Source organism: Aquarana catesbeiana, linkage group LG02, assembly GCF_042186555.1.
Source record: "Aquarana catesbeiana isolate 2022-GZ linkage group LG02, ASM4218655v1, whole genome shotgun sequence".
Taxonomy (NCBI): Eukaryota; Metazoa; Chordata; class Amphibia; order Anura; family Ranidae; genus Aquarana; species Aquarana catesbeiana.
In genome coordinates this window covers 235,432,182-235,454,617 of record NC_133325.1, presented here as the reverse complement: position 1 = coordinate 235,454,617, position 22,436 = coordinate 235,432,182, and the positions used below count along the sequence as shown (strand labels likewise).

At 39.4% G+C, this 22,436-nt stretch overlaps 1 protein-coding gene across 4 annotated transcripts in view; it reads left to right on the top strand.

The window, feature by feature from the left end:
- The window catches only part of DACH1 (dachshund family transcription factor 1), a 475,056-nt gene that overhangs the window by 329,631 nt on the left and 122,989 nt on the right, over positions 1 to 22,436 (top strand). For 2 of the 4 annotated variants that reach the window (XM_073614250.1, XM_073614248.1), the window contains 2 exons: positions 4,165 to 4,337; positions 10,225 to 10,380. In XM_073614250.1, coding sequence (XP_073470351.1) covers positions 4,165 to 4,337; positions 10,225 to 10,380 — 329 coding nt within the window. The remainder of the gene's footprint in view (positions 1 to 4,164; positions 4,338 to 10,224; positions 10,381 to 22,436) is intronic. The other 2 variants (XM_073614251.1, XM_073614249.1) reach the window with 1 other exon arrangement.

Below are 22,436 nucleotides of genomic sequence, written 5' to 3'. Positions count from 1 at the left end.
TGCTGCCAGCTCACACACACGGGAGAGAGCACTTCAGCACTAACCTGTGAAAAAAGCACAAAAAGAGCTATTGGGGAGATTTCACCTCACTTTCTGTCCAAGAGACAAAACAGGAGGTGCATAGAAATCTCTCAGGGACACTGGAAAATACACCCTCACCTCCTGTGAAAGAGGTAAAATTCAGTATTTTGTATTGTCAGCATGGTTCAGTAATGTGAATTATTTCTTTGATTACTTTGAGGTCTGACCATTTAGGGGAATTGAATGTGTACCCTGTACAAAAATTCTGGATTTCACATCACATTATGTCCTGGTGGCAGTGATGACTAAGACATGTAGAGAATGAGAACCTCCCCAACACGGACACAGAGAACTATGAAAATCTGATCCTATTTTATTCTATCCAAGATAGAAAAAACAAATTTTTGCTAGAGATACACTTTATTGGTGCAACATAATGAATTCTTAAATAAACATATTCTATACATTGCCTTGTAATTTTTGTGTTCTTTACTTCCCACACACCCACAGTACATTTACTATGGGTGGGCGACCCGGGCAGGTTGGATGATGTACATGTATGTCATCCAGCCTGCTCCAGTTAAGGGGCATGCATGCACATGCCCCCTGATAATCCTCGCTGTCACTGGCTACAGCGGGATTTTATCAAGAGGTCCCCACCAATAATTTATGGCTGAGACCTGCTGATCAGCTGTAGCCAATCACAGCACAAAGTCTGTATTTACATACACACAGCAGAGAGAAAAAACAGCCAGATCTGTTAGTACAAGCAACAGACATTACACACACTACACTTGTCAGGCACACAGTTAACCCCTTGATTGCCCCTTGATGTTAACTTCTTCACAGCCAGGGCAGGACAGTGGTGTAGTGGTTAGCACTCTCACCTAGCAGCAATAGGGTCGCTGGTTCAAATCCCGACCACAACACCATCTGCCTGGAGTTTGCATGTTCTCCCTGTGCCTGCGTGGGTTTCCTCCAGGTACTCTGGTTTCCTCCCACATTCCAAAGACATGCTGGTAGATTAATCAGATCCTGTCTATAAATTGGCCCTAGTATGTGTTTGTAAGCACGTCAGGACCCTACAGGGTAAAGGACCGCGCTATATCAAGATGCAACTCAACTCAACAGCAAGTATTATTAGTACAGCGTCAGTGTACAGTATTATCAACGAGAAACAAGAGAGACAGGGGGCACCAGCCATGTGCATTATCTTTAGGTAAAATTTATTATAATAATGATGAAAAGGAACTGCTTACAAACAGTAGTAGAAGATCACGAAACTATAAAACAATCTTCAAATCACAGCATGTGGAGAAGGAGCAGCAGAGCCCACCAGAGGTACTGAAAGAGCCCACAAAAATCACTGCTGGCTGATGCGTTTCGAGGGGAACACCCCTCTTCCTCAGAGCACTGCAGTGAATCCTCCTTCAGCTTTCCCCTCTTTTATATGAATGAATGAATACATTTACCCACATGCACCTTCAGTCAATCAGGCCCAATCATAAAAGTCCCTCCTGTCCACGCCCCTAAAGTGGGCGGACCAGCAAAAAAGTAGATAACCAAATAAGTGATATGCACTACATAATAATGTTGATAGTGGTAAGCTCTGAAAAATACCCATAATAATAATGATAATAATAATAGTACTCGATATTGATGGTAATAATGAAAAATAATGAAACATAATGAAAAATAGAAAGTAAGAACAATAATAAAACCGCCCACTAGAGGTGCATAACCAGACCTTTGACAGCTACCATGTAAACCGTAAATTTAGTAAGCAGAGGTGAAGGGCATAGGAACCTACATTCAGTCAGGATACATGCTGGTCTAGAAGCTGATAGAAGCTGCTAATAGCCCCTGTCAGCTGCAAGAAGCCGCGCCACCGCATGCACGCCGTTCTCCATAGTGCACACAAATCATCCCAGTGTTGTTACCGCTTGGAGCGCACGCCAAGCGTATCTGCGCTCCAAGCTAGGGAAGGGGTGGGCCTAGCAGGACCTCTTCAGCGACGCGCGTCGCTCATGAATGACGTGAGCGGCGGGGACGGAGACGGCGCCATGTTGCTAGAGGCAGCATACACGAAAAGGAAGAAAGAAAGACGCTAATAGGCAAATATACAGCAGCAATTAGATGAAGGATGCCCAGCAGGAATACCCATATGCTAATCTGGCAGTAGCAAAGATCATCAAATAAAAATGAATATAAAAATGAAAGTGAATACTAATGATAAAAAATGTATTAGTATACCCCCAAGTCCTATATAGTAGCTGGTCACATTTGGGCGATTGGGTCCAAGTGAGTAGAAGCATGTCTTCGTTACAATATTATCACTGCCATTACTATTACAGCGTCAAAGCTGCGTAAATTTCAGTATATATACCATCGTTTGTAGACACTATAACTTTCACACAGACCAATTAATATATGCTTATTGGGATTTTTTTATTTTTTACCAAAGATATGTAGCAGAATAAATTTTATCTTAAATGTATGAAGAAACTTTATTTTTTTAATTGTTTTATTGGATATGTTTCATAACAGAAATTAGAAAATATTGTTTGTTTGGTTTTTTTAAATATTTATGTCTTCTTTTTTTTATATAATTAAAAATAAACCCAGTGGTGATCAAATACCCCCCAAAGAAAGCTCTATTTATGTGAAAAAAAGTTATATAAATTGAATTTGCGTACAGTGTTGCATGATCACGGAATTGACAGTTAAAGTAGTGCAATGCTGAAAAGTCTCTGGTCATGAAACCTTCTGGAGGGCAAGTGGTTAAACATATTTATTGAATAGAATATGTTACAAGCAGCACATTCTCTAATATATGTGGTATAAGTAGCTTGTGGGCACATTGTTTAATTTTAGCCCTGTTATTTAATATTTACAACTAGGTGAAAGAAACATTTATGCCCGTGTTACAATGTAAAACATTTAACCGATTGTACATTATATACCATGTCTCTTCAGCTATAGGTTCAGATGCTGTTACATGGACAACAAAAGGTGTGCTCTAATCAAATACTTATTGTGAGCAGTATTGGAATTATTATTTGTAATTGAACAGTTGCTGAAGTATTCATTGAAGAACAGCTGGTACAGGTCACCCTTTAGACAACAGATCATACAAATTGTTTTTAGGGGATACATTACACTTTAAGCCACCGTTTCAAAAGGCAATTAAATATAACCATCTGGGGTGTTTATTACATTGTGGAAAGTTAGTTCAATAAAACCACCTGTTTTAACATAGCTTGTTTTGTAAGATGTTGAAAATAGACAGCGGGACAACTGGAAAGTTGTAAATGCTTTGACTGTTTTTTCCCAGTTGAATGCTTTGCTAAGCATTCCTCTTATTTTGAATGCAAAGCTCAACAACTCATACCAAGAGATTGAAATGATTATGTGACTAAGTGGATGTCTGTAACCTAAAAATACATGTTCCATGGATAATTGCCCTTTTCAGAATTCTGTGTCATTGTACTACACTTAGAAGATTTACAAAATAGGTACTATGGGGGTGTGGCTTAGAACAAGCAATTAGATGTAAGCTCTCATTATCCAATTAGACAAGACAAAAATGTAGTGAAATGTGTTTAAAAGCACAGAATTTTATTTTTTCCAATATTTAATTAATATTTGAACCCCACTGCATCTTGCTTCAGAATGTGAAAGATTAAAAAAAAAAAATAATTGTCATCATCATATTGAGGTTTCAAATGTGAATATTAAACATAATTTGCAGTTACTTTTATGGCCTCTGCAAGAAGTATTATTAAGTACAAAATGTTTTTTTTTCAATAACGTCTTGTATAAAACTTTATATTTTATCCCACTTCAAACATTGTAATTTAAAAAACAAAGATGGCATCTATATATTTTGTAGTAGAATACTATTGAATTTATATATTACAATATATATTTATCAAAATATTATTTAGTTATCAAATAAACATTTGTGTATTAAACTTTTTTTAAAAGTAGCAATTATTAGGTTAACTATTGCCTGGAAAAGTTGAGACTCCATAGTATCAATTTCATAGTGGTACAGACATCCTAAAGCAAAACTGTAATTTTAATTAAACTTGATTGGTTAATATGTATTAAAGACTCAAAGGCATTTATTTACATTTGCAGGTCTGGAACTTCCATTTATGATGATGCCTCATCCTCTTATCCCTGTAAGCCTACCTCCAGCCTCTGTTACAATGGCAATGAGCCAGATGAATCACCTCAGTACAATAGCAAGCATGGCTGCAGCCGCACAAGTACAAAGTCCACCATCCAGGGTTGAAACTTCAGTAATTAAGGTAATTTACATTGCAAATATGTATGTATCTCTTGATTGTTGTACTATACCTTACTCTAAGATTTAATGTTAACCAGTTAAGGTCCACCCTATAGCAGTTTTACTGCTACAGGGCAGCACCTCTGCTCCGGGTCATGTATATACATGTGATCCGACTCTTCCGGTTAGAGGGCGCACATGTTTACACACAGTGGGAGCTAATCGGTGTGTATCATGAACTTGATGTCCGCCGTTACCCGCTGATCATCAGGCAGGGAGACAGAATGGCGATCTGCCTATGTTAACAAGGCAAATCGCCGTTCTGACAGGGGGGAAGGGAGGGAATTTGCGTTCCTGCACAGCAGGGAACAAATACCATCTCATCCCCTAGTAAAAGCACCTTCCACAGTACACATAAACACTGGTTAGGCACACAGTTAACCCTTTGATCGCCCTTGATGTTAACCCATTTCCAACCAGTGTCATTAATACAGTGACAGTGTATATTTTTAGCACTGATCACTGTATAATGTCACTGGTCCAAAAAAAGTGTTAAAAGTGTCAGTCAGTGTCAGAATGTCCACTGCAATATCGCAGTCCCGCCGTAAGTCGCTGATCGCCGCCATTACTAGTAAAAAATAAATAAATAAATAAATAGAAAATATCCCATAGTTTGTAGATACTATAACTCTTGTGCAAACCAATCAATATACACTTATTGGGATTTTGTTTTACCAAAAAATATGTAGCAGAATACATATTAGCCTAAATTTATGAAGAAATTCGTTTTTTTTTCAATGTTTTTATTGGATATGTTTTATAGCAGAAAGTAAAAAAATATATATTTTTTCAAAATTTTTTTTTTTTTGCTTATATGCAATAAAAAAAATGCAGAGGTGATCAAATACCACTAGAAGAAAACCTTATTTGTGGGAAAAAAGGACATATATTTTATTTGGGTACAGTGTTGCAGGACTGCATAATTGTCAGTTAAAGTAATACGGTGCTGTATCGCAAAAAATAATCTAGTCATGAAGGGGGGTAAATCTTCCGGAGGTCAAGTGGTTAATATTATTGGTGGTAGCATATGATTTCCTATCCAGCATTCATTTGAATACTACATGTTATTTGGTATAATCTTATTTTAAGTCCTGAAAACCTACAAATGAATACACAAAACATGCTATAATAATGAAAATTATGATCTGTCAAGTTCAAGAACTGGGATGATTTGCTTGATTGAAGAAAAAAAAATGTCAGTTTGTATAATGCACTTCTTTCCACCTATTCTGTGTCTTTCACACCCTGTCCTAAGAGCCCTTTCACACTGGGGCCGCCCGTGCGTTACTGGTAAAACGCCGCTTATTCTAGCGGCGCTTTACCGCTTTTTAACCACTTCAGCTCCGGAAGATTTTACCCCCTTCTTGACGAGAGCACTTTTTACAATTTGGCCCTGTGTCGTTTTAACTGACAATTGTGCAGTCGTTCAACACTGTACCCAAACAAAATTTGCGTCCTTTTTTTCCCACATACAGAGCTTTCTTTTGGTTGTATTTGATCACCTCTGCGGTTTTTATTTTTTGCACTATAAACAAAAAAAGTGACAATTTTGAAAAAAAAAACAATATTTTTTACTTTTTGCTATAATAAATATCCCCAAATTAAAAAAATTCTTTATCAGTTTAGGACAATATATATTCTACATATTTTTGGTAAAAAAAATCACAATAAGCATATATTGATTGGTTTGTGCAAAAGTTATTGTGTCTACAATGTCTACTATGGGAAAGATTTATGGCATTTTTATTATTTATTTTTTTTACTAGTAATGGCGATGATCTGCGATTTTTAGCGGTACTGCAACATTGCGACGGACAGATCAGAGACTTCTGGCACTTTTTTGGGACCATCGGCATTTATACAGCGATCAGTACTATAAAAATGCACTGATTACTGTGTAAATGTCACTGGCAGGGAAGGGGTTAACACTAGGGGGTTAATTGTGTGTTCCCACAGTGTGTTCTAACTGTGGGGGGATAGGATTGACTAGGAGAGGAGACATATCGTTTTTCCTACTTAGTAGGAACAAAGGATATGGCTCCTCTTCCCTGACAGCACAGGAATTTGTGTGTTTTCACACACAAATCCCCGTGCTGGTGCTCGTGCACGCAATCACGCATGGCCGGGCGCGATCGTGCCTGCCGGCCACACGCATCTGGTCCCCCGCTGTGCAGCAGGCGCGTGCATGCACCCTCTTGTGGCCGCTAAAGGAATGGACATACCCATGCGGGATTTCACCCAGGGGAGCCATTCTGCCACAGTATATAAAAATGCTGTGTTGCGGCGCTTCCGAAACGCTTTTCAGGTGCTTTGGAAGCGCTGCCCATTCATAGCAAAGGGCAGGGGCATTTTGGGAGCGTTGTATACAGCATTCCCAAATCACCCCAAAGGTGCTGCCTGCAGGACTTTTTCCAATGTCCCGCAAGCGCAACACCCCAGTGTGAAAGCACTCCTGCTTTCACATTTAGGTGGCATGGGAGGCAGTTTCAGGCGCTTTACAGGCATTATTTCTAGCACTAAAATGCCTGAAAACTGCCTCAGTGTGAAAGGGGTCTAAGGCTAATTAAGAAATGTGTTGTCCTAAGACACAACTCCCATATGCAGTATTCGCACTACAGGAAGATATTTGTAATGGTACCTACCTGCATGTTAAACTGAACAAATCTCAGCACTGCTGAAAACATACTTGAAGGCTAAGTTCACCTTTTTTTTTTCTAAATTCCAGCTTCCCAACCAATTTAGCATTAATAACTTATTTAGCAAAAATAAAGCAGCTTTCCAATAATTCTACACCGGCTTACCTAACTCTTCATAGCTGTTTAAACACACTGCTCAATTACTTTTGCCTTACTTCCTGGTCAGACTTTAGGTCATGACACAGGAAGGAGTTGACCAGCTGAGGGTAGATGATGCAGGATGTGTGCTAATGAGATCAACTGGTCAACTCCTTCCTGTGTCATGACCTACAGTCTGACAGAAGTAATCGAGCAGTGTGTTTAAAGAGCTATGAAGAAAGTGAGGTAAGCCCATGTAGTGTTAATGAAAAGCTGTTTTATTTTTTGCAAAATAAGTACATTAATGATATATTGGTACATAGGGGAGCTGGAATTTAGAAACAAAAAGTGAAGAAAGGTGAACTTAGCCTTTAAGGTCCCTTTCATGCTAATCCAGTGTGCTTTTTCCACAGGACGGGTGCAGCGCAGTGTACCCGTGTTTTTTTGTGTGGCTTAGCTGCGCTTTGTCATAGACTTCTACTCAGAAAGTGCACCAAAACAGCAGGTATCAATAGAGGTCTATGGCAAAATCACAGCTAACCCACACAAAAACCACGGGTACACTGCGCTGCAGCCACGCTGTGGGAGAAGCACACTAGATTAATGGGAAAGGGGCCTAACTGGGCAGACTGCTAAATCCCAGAGCATACAGCAGCAGATGCTAAAGGGCGTCACCAAATGCCATAACCCTTTTTTTTAACTTCTGAATTCTTGTCACTCTTGGTCTGTTTATTTCAACAACTCTGACTAGAGCATGTAGTTCAGTTACTATTGCTTATTCCTATCACTCCTATCACTATCATCTTTTATAAACCCCATCACATCTTTTGTGTGTGTGTGTGTGTCTTTTTGCCATGCAGTTAGTGACAGTATGATTTACTTTTTGCAACTTAGAAAAATAAAGAAGATACAAGCGGTTTTTCCAATAATAATTTGTTGCGTCAGAAAAATATAGAACATGTTCTCTATCTAAGTCCGTCTGAAGTTTCGACGGAAAAAGTCCGATGGGACATACACACGGTCCGAATATACGATGAAAAGCTCCCATCGGAATCTTTCTGTTGGAAATTCTGCTCGTGTGTACGTGGCATAAGAAGGCAAATCTTTTGCATAGTGAAAGTCATTATCATATGGTTAACTCTGTAAGTGAAGTAAAAAAAAAAAAAAGTAACATTAACAGTTATGTTTAAAATGGGACTGCTGCATGAAGCTTAAAAAAGTGAAAAAGTGTGTATATTGGTTTAATAGATATTTTTTTTAATTGTCAGGATAGATTTTATTTTAGTTTATTAAATAGTACATATTAATATTGTGTAGTCTTCTTTCCAGCCAGCAGGTGGAGATCTATACTTTTTAATATTTGAAGCATTGTATCACTATTGGTTGTGCTAAAAGAAGACAGTTTTTAAAGAACTCTGTATGATTGATTTGCTAGAGGAGTAGCAATTGTTGATTTTACATAGTGAATGTTCATTAAACTTAGTAAATAAGTTGATAAGTTTACTTCAATCATCTGTTTATGGAAGAAATCCTCTTTTTTAAAATGCTGCTTATATATGGCTGGATATTTAAAGCCCGCCAAGCTAATGTAAACTTTATTGCACTCACTGTATGATATTACAAACATGAAACTCACAGCTGTATGGCAAAATGAACCTTTTTGTCCTAAGTTAACATGGTGTCAACACAAACTCAATACAATATCCATGACAAGATGTAAACTTTAAAACACATTCAGATGTATCGACCTTAAGACTGAAGTCAAAATTCGCTAAAAGAAGGGGCCCTTGGTAGTGTGCACAAGTTCATTGTCTCACATATGCATAAAGTTCCTCACCAATCATGGTACCTACTTGATCCTCTCTGCCTACACACAACACACAAAAGAAGAGACAAATGTACGCTATATTGCCAAAAGTATTGGGATGCCTGCCTTTACACGCACATGAACTTTAATGGCATTCCAGTCTTAGTTCGTAGGGTTAAATTTTGAGTTGGCCCACCCTTTGCAGCTATAACAGCTTCAATTCTTCTGGGAAGGCTGTCCACAAGGTTTAGGAGTGTGTCTATGGGAATGTTTGACCATTCTTCCAGAAGCGCATTTGTGAGGTCAGGCACTGATGTTGAATGAGAAGGCCTCACTCGCTGTCTCCACTCTAATTTATCCCAGATGTGTTCTATGGGGTTGGGGTCAGGACTCTGTGCAGGCCAGTCAAGTTCCTCCACCCCAAACTCGCTCATCCATGTCTTTATGGACCTTGCTTTGTGCACTGGTCCAAATCATTTGGTGGAGGGGGGATTATGGTGTGCGGTCATTTTTCAGGGGTTGGGCTTGGCCCCTTAGTTCCAGTGAAGGGAACTCTTAAGGTGTCAGCATACAAAGACATTTTGGGCAATTTCATGCTCCAAACTTTGTGGGAACAATTTGGGGATGGCCCCTTCCTGTTCCAACATGACTGCACAACAGTGCACAAAGGAAGGTCCATAAAGACATAGATGAGTGAGTTTGGGATGGAGAAACTTGACTGGCCTGCACAGAGTCCTGATCTCAACCCGATAGAACACCTTTGGGATGAATTAGAGCAGAGACTGCGAGCCAGGCCTTTCCGTCCAACATCAATGCCAGACCTCACAAATGCCCTTCTGGAAGAATGGTCAAACATTCCCATAGACACACTCCTAAACCTTGTGGACAGCCTTCCCAGAAGAGTTGAAGCTGTTGTAGCTGCAAAGGGTGAGCCAACTCAATATTGAACCTTACGGACTAAGACTGGGATGCCATTAAAGTTCATGCGCGTGTAATGGCAGGTGTCACAATACTTTTGGCAACATACTGTATCTCCATCCCCAGATCTTGGTCAACTATATTTCTCTGTGTGTTTTGTATTTAACTTGTTCTTGCCAGGCATAGCACATCCATAGACAATGAAAATATGGTGTGACTGACAAATTTCTTTAAACTGATGGTGGCAGCACATTTTGTGCAGTATTGCATCAGCAAGCAGCCATGTTTGATAAGTCCAAAATAAGGATGTCTTAATAATGCATTGGTTGTGTCACTTTTCCCATCCACAGGACAGTGGCAGTGATGCCATATTTTCTTACTCTATGGGTGCCAGTGCAATTCTGCTTGATGAGGGACAACTAAGACCATATATAAAATGGAAGGAAAGGTGTATGGCTAAGTGGGACTCTCCTTTACGGCCAGAAGCAAGAAAAAAACATAGAATTGTATGTATCTACTCCCACAAAGAGAATTGTAGCCACAGCAAACTTTCAACTGTAAATCTACTCCTTTAAGCAATATGTGTTTCTCCATTATGTGCATTTATAGGAATATATATTATTTACTTTGTTTGTTTTAGAAAAAAATAATTCTACTGTTGTCTGTCTTCAAAAGAGACTGAAGATCTTGTTTAAACAAAGTTTTTTCTTTTTGCACCTAAAGATAAGGATGCCTGAAAAAGGATTGTTGTGACAAAATTTTATTTGGCCTTTAATGTAGTTAGATGTATTGTGAACAGATATTTACCTGTACTTTCTACTGATCCGATATATATTAAAATACTGTATGTAAAAAGGAGTTGGTACTTGGTACTTTTGATTGTAAGAAGAATGTGTTACTTACCAGCTAACTGAAAGTAACAGGATCATACAAAAGTAGAGCTAAATGTTTAACTTCTGTTTACATTTTAAAATTATAGATGACATTTTTTTAATGCTAATGGACAGAGTATTCCTCTTGAGAGTGTGTATTGGTACGCTATTGTTTTTTTTTTTGTTTTTTTTTTACCAGATGAAGGGGATGTGGTATCTGGTATCTAATGTATGGGCCTCATTACAAAAAGATTAAAGAATTTCACAAAAAATATTACGGCTTTTATATACTAAACAAAAACTGTACTTTGTTAAAGACCGTATTTAGAGAGTAGTGGTTAATGATTCATACTCTGAATGGTCTAGGGTTGTTAGTGGTGTACCCTAATACCCCGTACACACGAGCGGATTTTCCGTCGGAAAAAACTTGTTTTTTTCCGACGGAATTCCGCTCAAGCTTGCCATGCATACACATGGTCACACAAAAGTTCTCTGAACTTTTGACCATCAAGAACGCGGTGACGTACAACACTACGACGAGCCGAGAAAATTAAGTTCAATGCTTCTGAGCATGTGTCGAATTGTTTCCGAGCATGCATAGGAATTTTGCGCGTTGGAATTTGTACAGACAATCGCATTTTCGGATAGGAACTTTTCCCGACCGAAAAATAGAGAACATGCTCTCAATCTTTTGATGGCTGAAATTTCGCCAGCAAAAGGCAATGGAGCATACACACAGTCGCATTTTCCGACAAAAATCTCTCATCGGAGTTTTGCTGGCGGAATTTCCGATTGTGTGTACACAGTATAAGGTTCAGTGTTGGAACCCTTACTTGTTAATATCTTTATAAATGATATAGGGTCAGGGATTAAAAGTACCATTTCAGTCTTTGTAGATGACGCCAAGCTATGCAGTGGAATAACATCCTTACAGGATGTCTCCAACTTGCAAGCCAACCTCAGTGCACTGTCTAATTGGGCAACTATGTGGCAAATGTGGTTTAATGTTGATGAATGTAAATTTATTTACTTGGCCATGAGCATGCATGCATCATACATACTAGGCGGAGTACAAATGGGGGAATCATAAGCTTAATATTGGCACGCAATGCCAAGCAGTAAGCAAAATCCTTTCTTGTATTAAGAGAGGTATAGACTGCAGAGAGAGAGCGAGAATTTTGCCCCTGTACAAATCATTAGCAAGACCTCATGTGGAATATGCAGTTCAGTTTTTGGCACCAGTTCACAAAAAGGATATCGGGGCACTGGAGGAAGTGCAGAGAAGGGCAACCAAACTGATAAGAGTCATGGAGGAGCTCAGCTATGAGGAAAGATTACAGGAACTGAATGTATTATCTTGTGAGAAGATGAGATTAAGGGGGGATATGAACACCATGTATAAATACATAAGTGGTCCATATAGTGAACTTGGTGTTGAGTTATTCACTTTAAGGTCATTACAGAGGACAAGGGTGTACTCAAATACGATATGGAATAGATTCCCTCAAGAGCTGGTTCTGTTCAGCTCATTAGATTGCTTTAACCACTTGATGTCTGCGCTATAGCCGAATGACGGTCACAGCGCGGACCTAAATTTCTGGGAGGCCGTCATATGACGGCCTCCCCTCTGCACGCTCCCTGCGCATGCCCTACATGGCGCACACGGAGCGCGCTGTGATCACCGAGTCACTGAGACTCGGGTGATCACCGATCCGAGTAAGGGGTCAGTCACGGCCCCTTAGCATGTGATCAGCTGTCAGCCAATGACAGCCGATCACATGATGTAAACAAAAGATTGGTAATCATTTTTTTTTTCCTCACGCTGACAGCGTGAGGAGAAAAAAAAGCAGGTCACCTACTCGCCTGCATCGGTGCCGAAGAGAAAGAGGCAATTATGCCTCATCTGTGCATACTAGCACCCCCTGCCAGTGCCACCTGCCATTGCCACTTGCCAGTGCCCACCAGTGCCACCAATCAATGCTCATGAGTGCCACCTATCAATGCCCACAAGTGCCACCTATCAATGCCCACCAGTGGTGCTAATCAGTGCCACCTAGCAGTGCTGCCTATCAGTGTAACCGATTAGTGCCCATTATTGCCACCCATCAGTGCCCATCACTGCCACCCATCAGTGCCCATCACTGCCACCTATCAGTGCCCATCAGTGCCGCCTCATCAGCATACATCAATGAAGGAGAAAAATTACCTGTTTTAAAATTTTATAACAAAATATAAAAAAATAAATAAATAAATAAAATTCGGTCTTTTTACATTTTTTTTAACAAGAAATAAAAACCACAGAGGTGATCAAATACCACCAAAAGAAAGCTCTATTTGTGGGAAAAAAATTATAAAAATTTCATTTGGGTACAGTGTTGTATGACCGCGCAATTGTCATTCAAAGTGCGACAGCGATGAAAGCTGAAAATTGGTTTGGACAGGAGGGGGGTTTAAGTGCCCAGTAAACAAGTGGTTAAAAAAGGCCTGGATTATTTCTTAAATGTATATAATATAACTGGGTACTAACAATTTATAGGTAAAGTTGATCCAGGTAATATCCAATTGCCTCTTGGGGGATCAGAAAGGAATTGTTTCCCCTGCTGGAGCAAATTGGATCATGCTTTGTTTTTGTTTTTTTGCCTTCCTCTGGATCAACTGTGGGTATAGGATTGTGTATATAGGGTTGTACAATTTATCCCCTTTTATTGGTTGAACTAGATGGACTTTTTCCAACCAGACTAACTATGTAACTCAGTCACATTTGAAATTGTCAGGTGGTAATAATGTTTTGTTGCTGTGCAAAAGAGAACTGTGGTTTTTACTGTACGTACCAGGCAACTTGTGGACTGAATTAGGAGTGGGACAATCCCATTGGTCATGGTCATGGTCATATTTGGCCAGTGTTGTCACCATTATCCCTGCCCCTTCCCTTATATAGCTGATGGTAGGATGGGGAGCTGTCATTTGGCTTGTGTTACTATCTTGATTTGTTGAATGCACTGGGTCATTGTTTTTTGGGGGGTTTCTTGTTTATTTTGAGGGGTGGTTGTTTTTGTTTTTTAGTGAGTGGTTGGGTGGTAGGCATCTTGGCTGATTATTGTATACAATGAGGGAGATGCTTTTGACTTTTTTTTTAATAAATGACTTGTCAAACGTGTCTTTATTTTTAGGGAACATGTTTTTTTTGAATGAGCAGGGGTTCCTTGTACCCCATACTCATTCACATGGGGAATTTATTATTAAAGTGGGCTTCTAGATTCTGATAAGCTCCCTACCTGCAAACTCCCACAATCACTGGGCAAGGGTTGTTGGGAAAAGGCCTTTGCCTCACCAACATAGTTACAAGGTGCTTTGTCAGATGGGTGGCCTCTGGCAAGGCACCCTCCCTTTGTTAAGAACATGTGGCCTGGTATACTTAAGGAGGGGGGTGTGCACACTTTCCCCCACTTTCCTGTGGGAGTCCCCCTTAAAATCCATACCAAACCTGAAGGATCTTTTTTTTTCATGAGATACCTCCTTAAAATTTATATTCAAAGGGTCTGGTATGTATTTTGGGGGAAACTGGAGGATCTGCTACAGCGAAATTACATTTACAATAAAAAATATATATATACAATTTATATTGCTAGCAAATGATTTTGACAGCTTTCATTGTCAGCTCCTTTGTTTTTAAAACAACACAGCATACAACCCTCTCCAAATGTCCCCCCAAATACATAGAATACTCTTGGAGGGGTCTGTGTGCTTTTTTTTTTTTTTTTTTTTAACAAAGAAGCTGGCAATGACACCTGCCAAAATCATTCACTAGCAATTTCAAAGCCGTTTTCCTTTGTAAATATCAGTGCTGCTACAACAATTTTCTGTACTTCACAGAGATGCACTCCTTCACAGGCAGGATTAGGGAACCTCTGGGCATGTTATTTGAAGGAATTAAAAATTTGTATTGCTCCACTTTAAGCATTTAAAAAATCACTGCTTCTGCTCTGAATGGATTTTTTTAAACCTTTTTTTTTTGTATTGGTACATGTTCCACTGGGCAGTGCCCACCCCTACCCCCCCCCATGCATTTTTGACACTCCCTAGTTTATTAGCCCCGAAAATTTGAATTTGTAATTTGACAGATTTGGCTTTTATTGATGTGGTGTTCACATTTGGCATATGAACTTCTCTGAAGTTTGCAAATCCTTACTGAACTGAATTTAGGACAGTGTGGCCCATCACTACTACTGACCAGAGTTTTGAGCTGTATAGAGACAAGTACTACACATGCAGTGTTCTTGACATTCCAGGTAAAGGACAAACCACTTTTCCCAAAAACTGCAAAATAAATGTTATTGTATTGTTTTCTTGTTATTGCATGGAAGAAAGGCTTGTGTTTTGGGGAAATGTATTAAACACAAATGCTAGTGCTTTGTGTTTGCATACCAGAATGTAGGTCACAGAGGAAAGGCAGGACATGTCTAAAGTGCCTAGAGCCAATGAGGAGGGAGAGTCCCCAGAGAGCTGATGCTCTTGTGTACATCACTGGATCACGACAGGGCTCAGGTATGTATTAGGGGCTGGGGGCACTGCTGCACAGAGAAGGCTTTTTACCTTCATGCATAAGAGCACATGAAGGTAAGAAACCTTGCGCTTTTAGAACCAATTTAAGATACAGAAAAACAAATTTTACTAAGCCATGCCTTCAATAACCTTTACGAATTATATGAGTTTACAGAAGTGTTATAAAAGCATCTATCAAAGCATGTTGCTTTATTGGACTTAAACAATTGGCTAGGAGAATACTTGATGTACTCAACTCATCAAAAACTAGAAATTATTTAAAAAAATAACTTTGTAGCTATACCAAAAGTCTGATACACGCTTGTGTAGCCTGTGTATGGTCTATTGCTCTAAATTGGAAATCCCCAGTCGTCTCTTTCTCGCAAGTTCTCTCCAGAATCGATTCCATGATGATGATGGAGCGTATTTTTCATGTATTATATACAGTGCCTTGAAAAAGTATTCATATCCCTTCAAATTTTCCACGTTTTGTCATATTAAAACCAAAAACGTAAATGTATTCTATTGAGATTTTATGTGATAGGTCAACACGAGGTGGCACATAATTGTGAAGTGGAAGGAAAATGATTAATGGTTTTCAAATTTTTTTGTAAATAAGTATTTGAAAAGTGTGGCCTGCATTTGTATTCAGCCCCCTTTACTCTGATACCCCTAACTAAAATCTAGTGGAGCAAATTGCCTTCAGAAGTCACCTAATTAGTAAATCCACAGTCCACCTGTGTGTAATTTAATCTCAGTAGAAATACAGCTATTCTGTGAAGCCCTCATAGGTTTGTTAGAGAACCTTAGTGAACAAACAGCATCATGAAAGCCAAGTAACACACTAGACAGGTCAGGGATAACATTGGGGAGAAGTTTTAAAGCAGGGTTAGGTTATAAAAAAATATCCCAAGCTTTGAACAACTCACGGAGCACTGTTCAATCCATTATCCAAAAGTGGAAAGAGTATGGCAAACTGCAATCCTACCAAGACATGGCCGTCCACCTAAACTGACAGGTCGGGCAAGAATAGTATTAACCAGAGAAGCAGCCAAAAGGCCCATGGTATCTCTGGAAGAGCTGCAGAGATCCACAGCTCAGGTGGGAGAATCTGTCCACAGGACAACTATTAGTCATGCTGTCAGGAAAGGAAGGCCGGCAACCAAGATGCCGGGCGGAGAAGATTCCCTGCGCTCCATGTCCCATTGAGAAGAGCAGCATGGGCACATTTGCATGCACGCCAATGTAGAACAGGATGCCACCACACGTGCGCGCGCAGAAGCACACTCGCATGCCTGGTGATGGCCCTTGGCGCCAAAGTGGCTATTTAAACTGGCTCATTCGCCAAGATCAATGCTGTCTGGTCTTCAGCATTTTCTGTGTCTCCTGCTATCCGTTGGCTGTACCAGTTCCTGTTTACCTACCTGGCTTACTCCTGACTACTCCTGCTATCCACCTGCATCTGACCCCAGCTTGTCTTTGATTACGCTCCTGCCTGTTCCTTCTGCCACCTTCCTGCCAGCCTTTTGCCAACCCTGCCTGTATCTGACTACGCTTCTGCATCAGCACCTGTTCTGGACTTGTTCTCCAGTGTCTGATTCAGCCTGCATGCACCTGCCTGTGCTCCTGTCCTTGCCAACACCAAGTCTTGCTACCTGCTGTACCCACTGTTCTTTCCGTGGCGCCCAAGTACCAGCCTACTCCAGTCTTCAGCCTGTAAGCTGTTCCTGGTCCTGGTCGTCCTGCTGTGTCTGTGTTCTTCCACAGCTCTGCCTTCAGTTCCAGTTCAGTCTCCCTGCTAGCAACTTGCCAGGCACTCATGCGACTCTGCACTCCTGCTCCACCTGTCTGCTCTACCAGGGGCCTCAAGTCAGAGGTGTAAGAGAGGTCTTCCTCTGCATAACAGACTCTACCATCAGGTACATGACACATGTACTCCAAAAATCTGGCCTTTATGGAAGAGTGGTAAAAAGAAAGCCATTGTTGAAAGAAAGTCATAAGAAGTCTTGTTTGCGAGAAGCCATGCGGGGGACACAGCAAACATGTGGAAGAAGGTGTTCTGGTCAGATGAGACCAAAATTGAACTTTTTGGCCTAAAAGCAAGACGCTATGTGTGTTGTAAAACTAATGTATCGCAAATAATTCTGCGCTACCCCGACTTATTATTATGTGAGTTTTAAAAGTGAGCAACAAAATATGTTCAAAATGAACAAGATATAACCACAAAATCTTGCACATAAAAATAAAAAATAAATAATGAGCTATAAAATAAATAAAGTGAATAATAAAAAGAAAATTGAGACAAATGACTAATAGTGCTGCTACCTTAAAAAAACTGAATTTTCAGTTTTATCAAGATGATAAATGCACTCAGGTGCGCTACTATTGTCAAACCAACCAGACTGAGGGAACTACCCTAGTCTAGGTGTACGTATAAATTATGCCTTTGAGCAATAATAGTATCAAATAACAAATATTGGATGTTATGCCTTCCAAAAAAGTAATAAATAAATGGTTACAATGTGGCAAAGTCCCCTTGAGGAGTAAGTAGTTGAAAAATAGGCAATTCAAAGAAGTCCTGCAACTCAAATGTGTGCTTTCCTAGATGAAACAGTCCTTTCTCTGAAAGCCAGGATCGTGTGATAAATAGAAAAAAGGCAGCCGCTTGCCAGATATGTGGGACCCCTGTCACTGGGTGAGACAGGCTCAAATGTATCAAATCCCGCAGGCAGGAACATCCAATGAGGTCCTCTTATTCAGACATCTATCTGCCTAAGATCCTCCTCTGGCACTGGGGCAGCGGTGTGATAGGGTCCCGTAGACTGGAACAGCTGATCAGATGGAACAGCTGATCTGGTTTCACAGACTCCGATCCTTCACATGCGCTGTTGTATCTGTATAGCCGGAATGGCTTCAGTTGTATCACTTGCCATGTATGAAAGAGGATTACAAAAGCAGGAAAACCTCCATGGTGTAGTAGGTAAAAAACTTCTTTATTAAAACCAAAAAAGTAGCCGGCAACAAGATATTGGCAGAAAATCAAAAAATACGAAAGTTTACCAGCACTGCTGCATTGAAGCTAGTCAGATGCTGTGTGGTGACGTCAGGTTTCGTAGCTCCGCCCTACGCTGCGTTTCTCCGTAAGAGGCATTGACTGGGAAAGGAGGCTCCTTATTACTTTTTTGGAAGGCATAACATCCGATATTTGTTATTTGTTATTTGATACTATTATTGCTCAAAGGCATAATTCAAACGTACACCTAGACTAGGGGAGTTCCCTCAGTCTGGTTGGTTTGACAATAGTAGCGCACCTGAGTGGTGGATAACTAACACTGCACATCATCTTGAACACACCATCCCCACCGTGAAACATGGTGGTGGCAGCATCATGTTGTGGGGATGCTTTTCTTCAGCGGGGACAGGGAAGCTGTTCAGAGTTGATGGGAAGATGGATGGAGACAAATACAGGGCAATCTTAGAAAAAAACCTGTTAGAGTCTGCAAAAGACTTGAGACTGGGGGGAGGTTTACCTTCCAGCAGGACAACGACCTTAAACATATAGTCAGCGCTACAATGGAATGGTTTGGATCAAAGTATATTCATGTGTTAGAATGGCCCAGTCAAAGTCCAGACCTAAATCCAGTTAAGAATTTGTGGCAAGACTTGAAAATTGCTGTTCACAGATGCTCTCCATCCAATATGACAGAGCTTGAGCTATTTGCAAAGAAGAATGGACTAAAATTTCACTCTCTAGATGTGCAAAGCTGGTAGAGACATCCCCAAAAGTCCCGCAGCTGTAATTGCAGCGAAAGGTGGTACTACAAAGTACTGACTCAGAGGGGCTGAATACAAATACATGCTACACTTTTCAGATATTTATTTGTAAAAAAACATTTATTATTTTCTTTCCACTTTACAATTATGTGTCACTTTGTGTTGGCCTATCACATAATCCCCAAAAAATACATTTACGTTTTTGTTTGTAACATGACAAAATGTAGAAAATTTCAAGGGGTGTGAATACTTTTTCAAGGCACTGTAACTCAATGCAGCACTTCCATGCAAAATGGGATGATTGGTCATCTGTATATAGCCAATTCTCTTAGAATTTACAATTTTACCTCTTTTTGGTTTTGTGACTTATTTCCTATGAAGTGTACATGAGGTATTTATGATCCATTTGATCTAGTTATACGTTTTATACTTCTGCATTACAGATATTTAGTAATATGGCTTTTTTTTTCCTTTTTTTTGTACTTTAGCCATTGGTACTTTTATGTTTTTCTATGCCTACTGTTTTGTACAGTTTTCTGTATGCATTGATGGCTATGTTTTTCTTGATACTTTTCAACAAACAGTTTGTAAAAAAAAACAAAACAAAAAAACTTTATAGAATATGTAGGCTATTAAAAAGTGGTATAATTCCAAGTAATATATCATTTCATTCAACGCTAAAATTTTAGACAGCACGTCTATCCATAATCCTGTTTGCAGAAAACTTCTATTACACCACTTGATAGTCCCACCATAATATATTTTCTGTCCATAGAGATAACTGCTATAACAGCTTAGGGTTAGTAATTTACAAATACTTAATACAGTTATTGGGTAGACAAAAGAAGAAAAACACAATCTGCCCTAGATTCCGAGTTGGATGGAAGCTTGTCTACTTGGACATATTTTCTGATTGTTAATATAGACACTTTACCGAATCTCGAGGTTATGTGTCTAAGCAGCAAATGAGCTGAACTAGCAAATGTTACTTATCTGTCTGGCAGTTGTGTCTTATTTACATTGAGCCATATATTTCATGAATTCCCTCTATGCGTTTATTAGATTCACCTGTTTTATGCTGTTTAAAAGTGGGGTTGTTGTACTCTAGAGCATTGTGTATGCTTATAAAATTGTGCAAAGGTTGCTTACATGAAAATGCTGAATAAAAAGTTCACTTTTTTAGAAACAGAAAAAACTATTCAGATTATAATGATTATAAATAGCTTTAAAATTATACTAAGAAAGCAATACCTTAGGTCAACTTTCCTGAAATGAAATTTTGAGGACTATACATGATTTTATGGGATGTATTATGTAGCTGCCTTGGCCTCATGCTGAGAGATTTTTTTTTAATCTGCCCTTTCTGAAATGAGATGAGCATTAGATGTCCTTTTGTAATAGAATGTTTAGATATATGAGATGGTTGAATGGCAGAGGAGCTGTAACAGGCTTGAATAGTAGATCCTGACAGTCATGAATCACTCTGTGTATGATTGCCATGACCTGTATTGTACATGCTGAAGACATGGGCAGGAATATTTTCATGCATTTTTCAATATTTGTTATGTGTTACTGCGATTTTGAACGTAACATAGATACAGTGCTAAGAGAGAGTTAAATCGTTACTTTATGTTTAGTCTCTCACATTCAGTAGCACAAAATATTATTATAAATTGAAACGTAATAAAATGTTTACTTCACCCTTCTGTGGGTCATGAGAAATCACTGCAAAATCCATGAACAATGTTTTGGGCATTCCTGTCCTTCACATTCGAAGGAAAGGAATGCTCATAGCCACCATTAATAGACTGAACAGTGATTGCTCATAAATAAAAATAAAAATGATTGCATATATAAGTAGTATTAAACCCTTACTATATAAAACATTTTTCAAGTTAGCTCCTTGATACTATTACCAATTGCCAGTAAATTTATCGGTATTATTCTCAAAAACTTACATTTGTCCACTCAAAATTTGTACAGCCAGGACTATTTTTGTGGCACTTCCTCGAACTTCTGGATAGGGGAATGCTCACAATTGTGTCATATGGATTTCTGTTTTGGGACTACTTATACTATGATTCCTTTCACTCAGCCTATAATATGCAAGCATATCCACTCTAATACCATCAGCTGGCCTTCTACATAGGGTTCCATGATTCCTATCCCCCTTCCCCTAATGCACATGGATATCAGCTGTAATACGGTCAGGGGGTTTCCTGCAACTTCATGCACAGCCCATAATGCACAAGCCTACGTTCTGTAATAGAGCTTTAGCTGATCTCTCCTCCCAAACCTTTGCAGTCTCTGCTGGGAGCACGCACATCATGGTGACTGCAGAGAGACCCTGCATGGAAGCATAGTCAATGTATTGGCAGATTTCATTGCAAGAGTGAAGATTGCAAGATTGCAATACTGAAAACACAGGCTAAAGAGACAAAGGGGACAGCAACAATAGTACATGAAGTATGGCTATACATATACTTTTTTTTTTTTTAAAGTGGAGTTTTGATAACAGCTTAGTTAAAATTAAACAATCCAAATTCATTTTAAGTGCAGACTTTCAGCTTTAATTCAAGGGGTTAAACATAAATATCAAGAAATAGCAAGTACAAATTCTGGGAACTGCAACCATTTTTATACACAGTACCCCTCCCCCATTTTCAGGGGCTCAAATGTAATTGGACAAATTAATATAATCATAAATAACATTTTCACTTTTAATATTTTGTTGAAAATCCTTTACTGGCATTGACTGCCTGAAGCCTGGAACCCATGGACATTACCAAAACCTTGGTTTCCTCCTTTCTGATGCTTTTCCAGGCTCTAACTGCAGCTGTCTTCAGTTGTTCTTTTTTGTGGGTCTTTCTGCTTTTAGTTTTGCCTTCAGCAAGTGAAATGCGTGCTTAATTCAGTTGAGATCAGGTGATTGACTCAGCCATTGCAGAATATGCCACTTCTTTTCCTTTAAAAGCTCCTGAGTTGCTTTTGCAGTGTGTTTTGGATCATTGTCCATCTATACTGTGAAGTTCCATCCAAACATCTTTGCTGCATTTAGCTAAATCTGGGCTGACAGTATATCTCTAAACACTGCAGAATTCATCCGGCTGCTTCTGTCTTCTGTAAATAAATAAACACCAATGACCCAGTGCTACTGGAAGCCATGCTAGCCCATGCCATCACACTACCTCCACCATGTTTTACAGAGGACATTGTGTGCTTTAGATCATGAGCTGTTCCAAGCCTTCTCCACACTTTTTTCCTCCCGTCATTCTGGTACAGATTAATCTTAGTTTCATCCATCCAAAGAATGCTTTTCCAGAACCGGTCTGGCTTTTTTAGAAGTTTTTTGGCAAAGTTTAATCTGGCTTTTC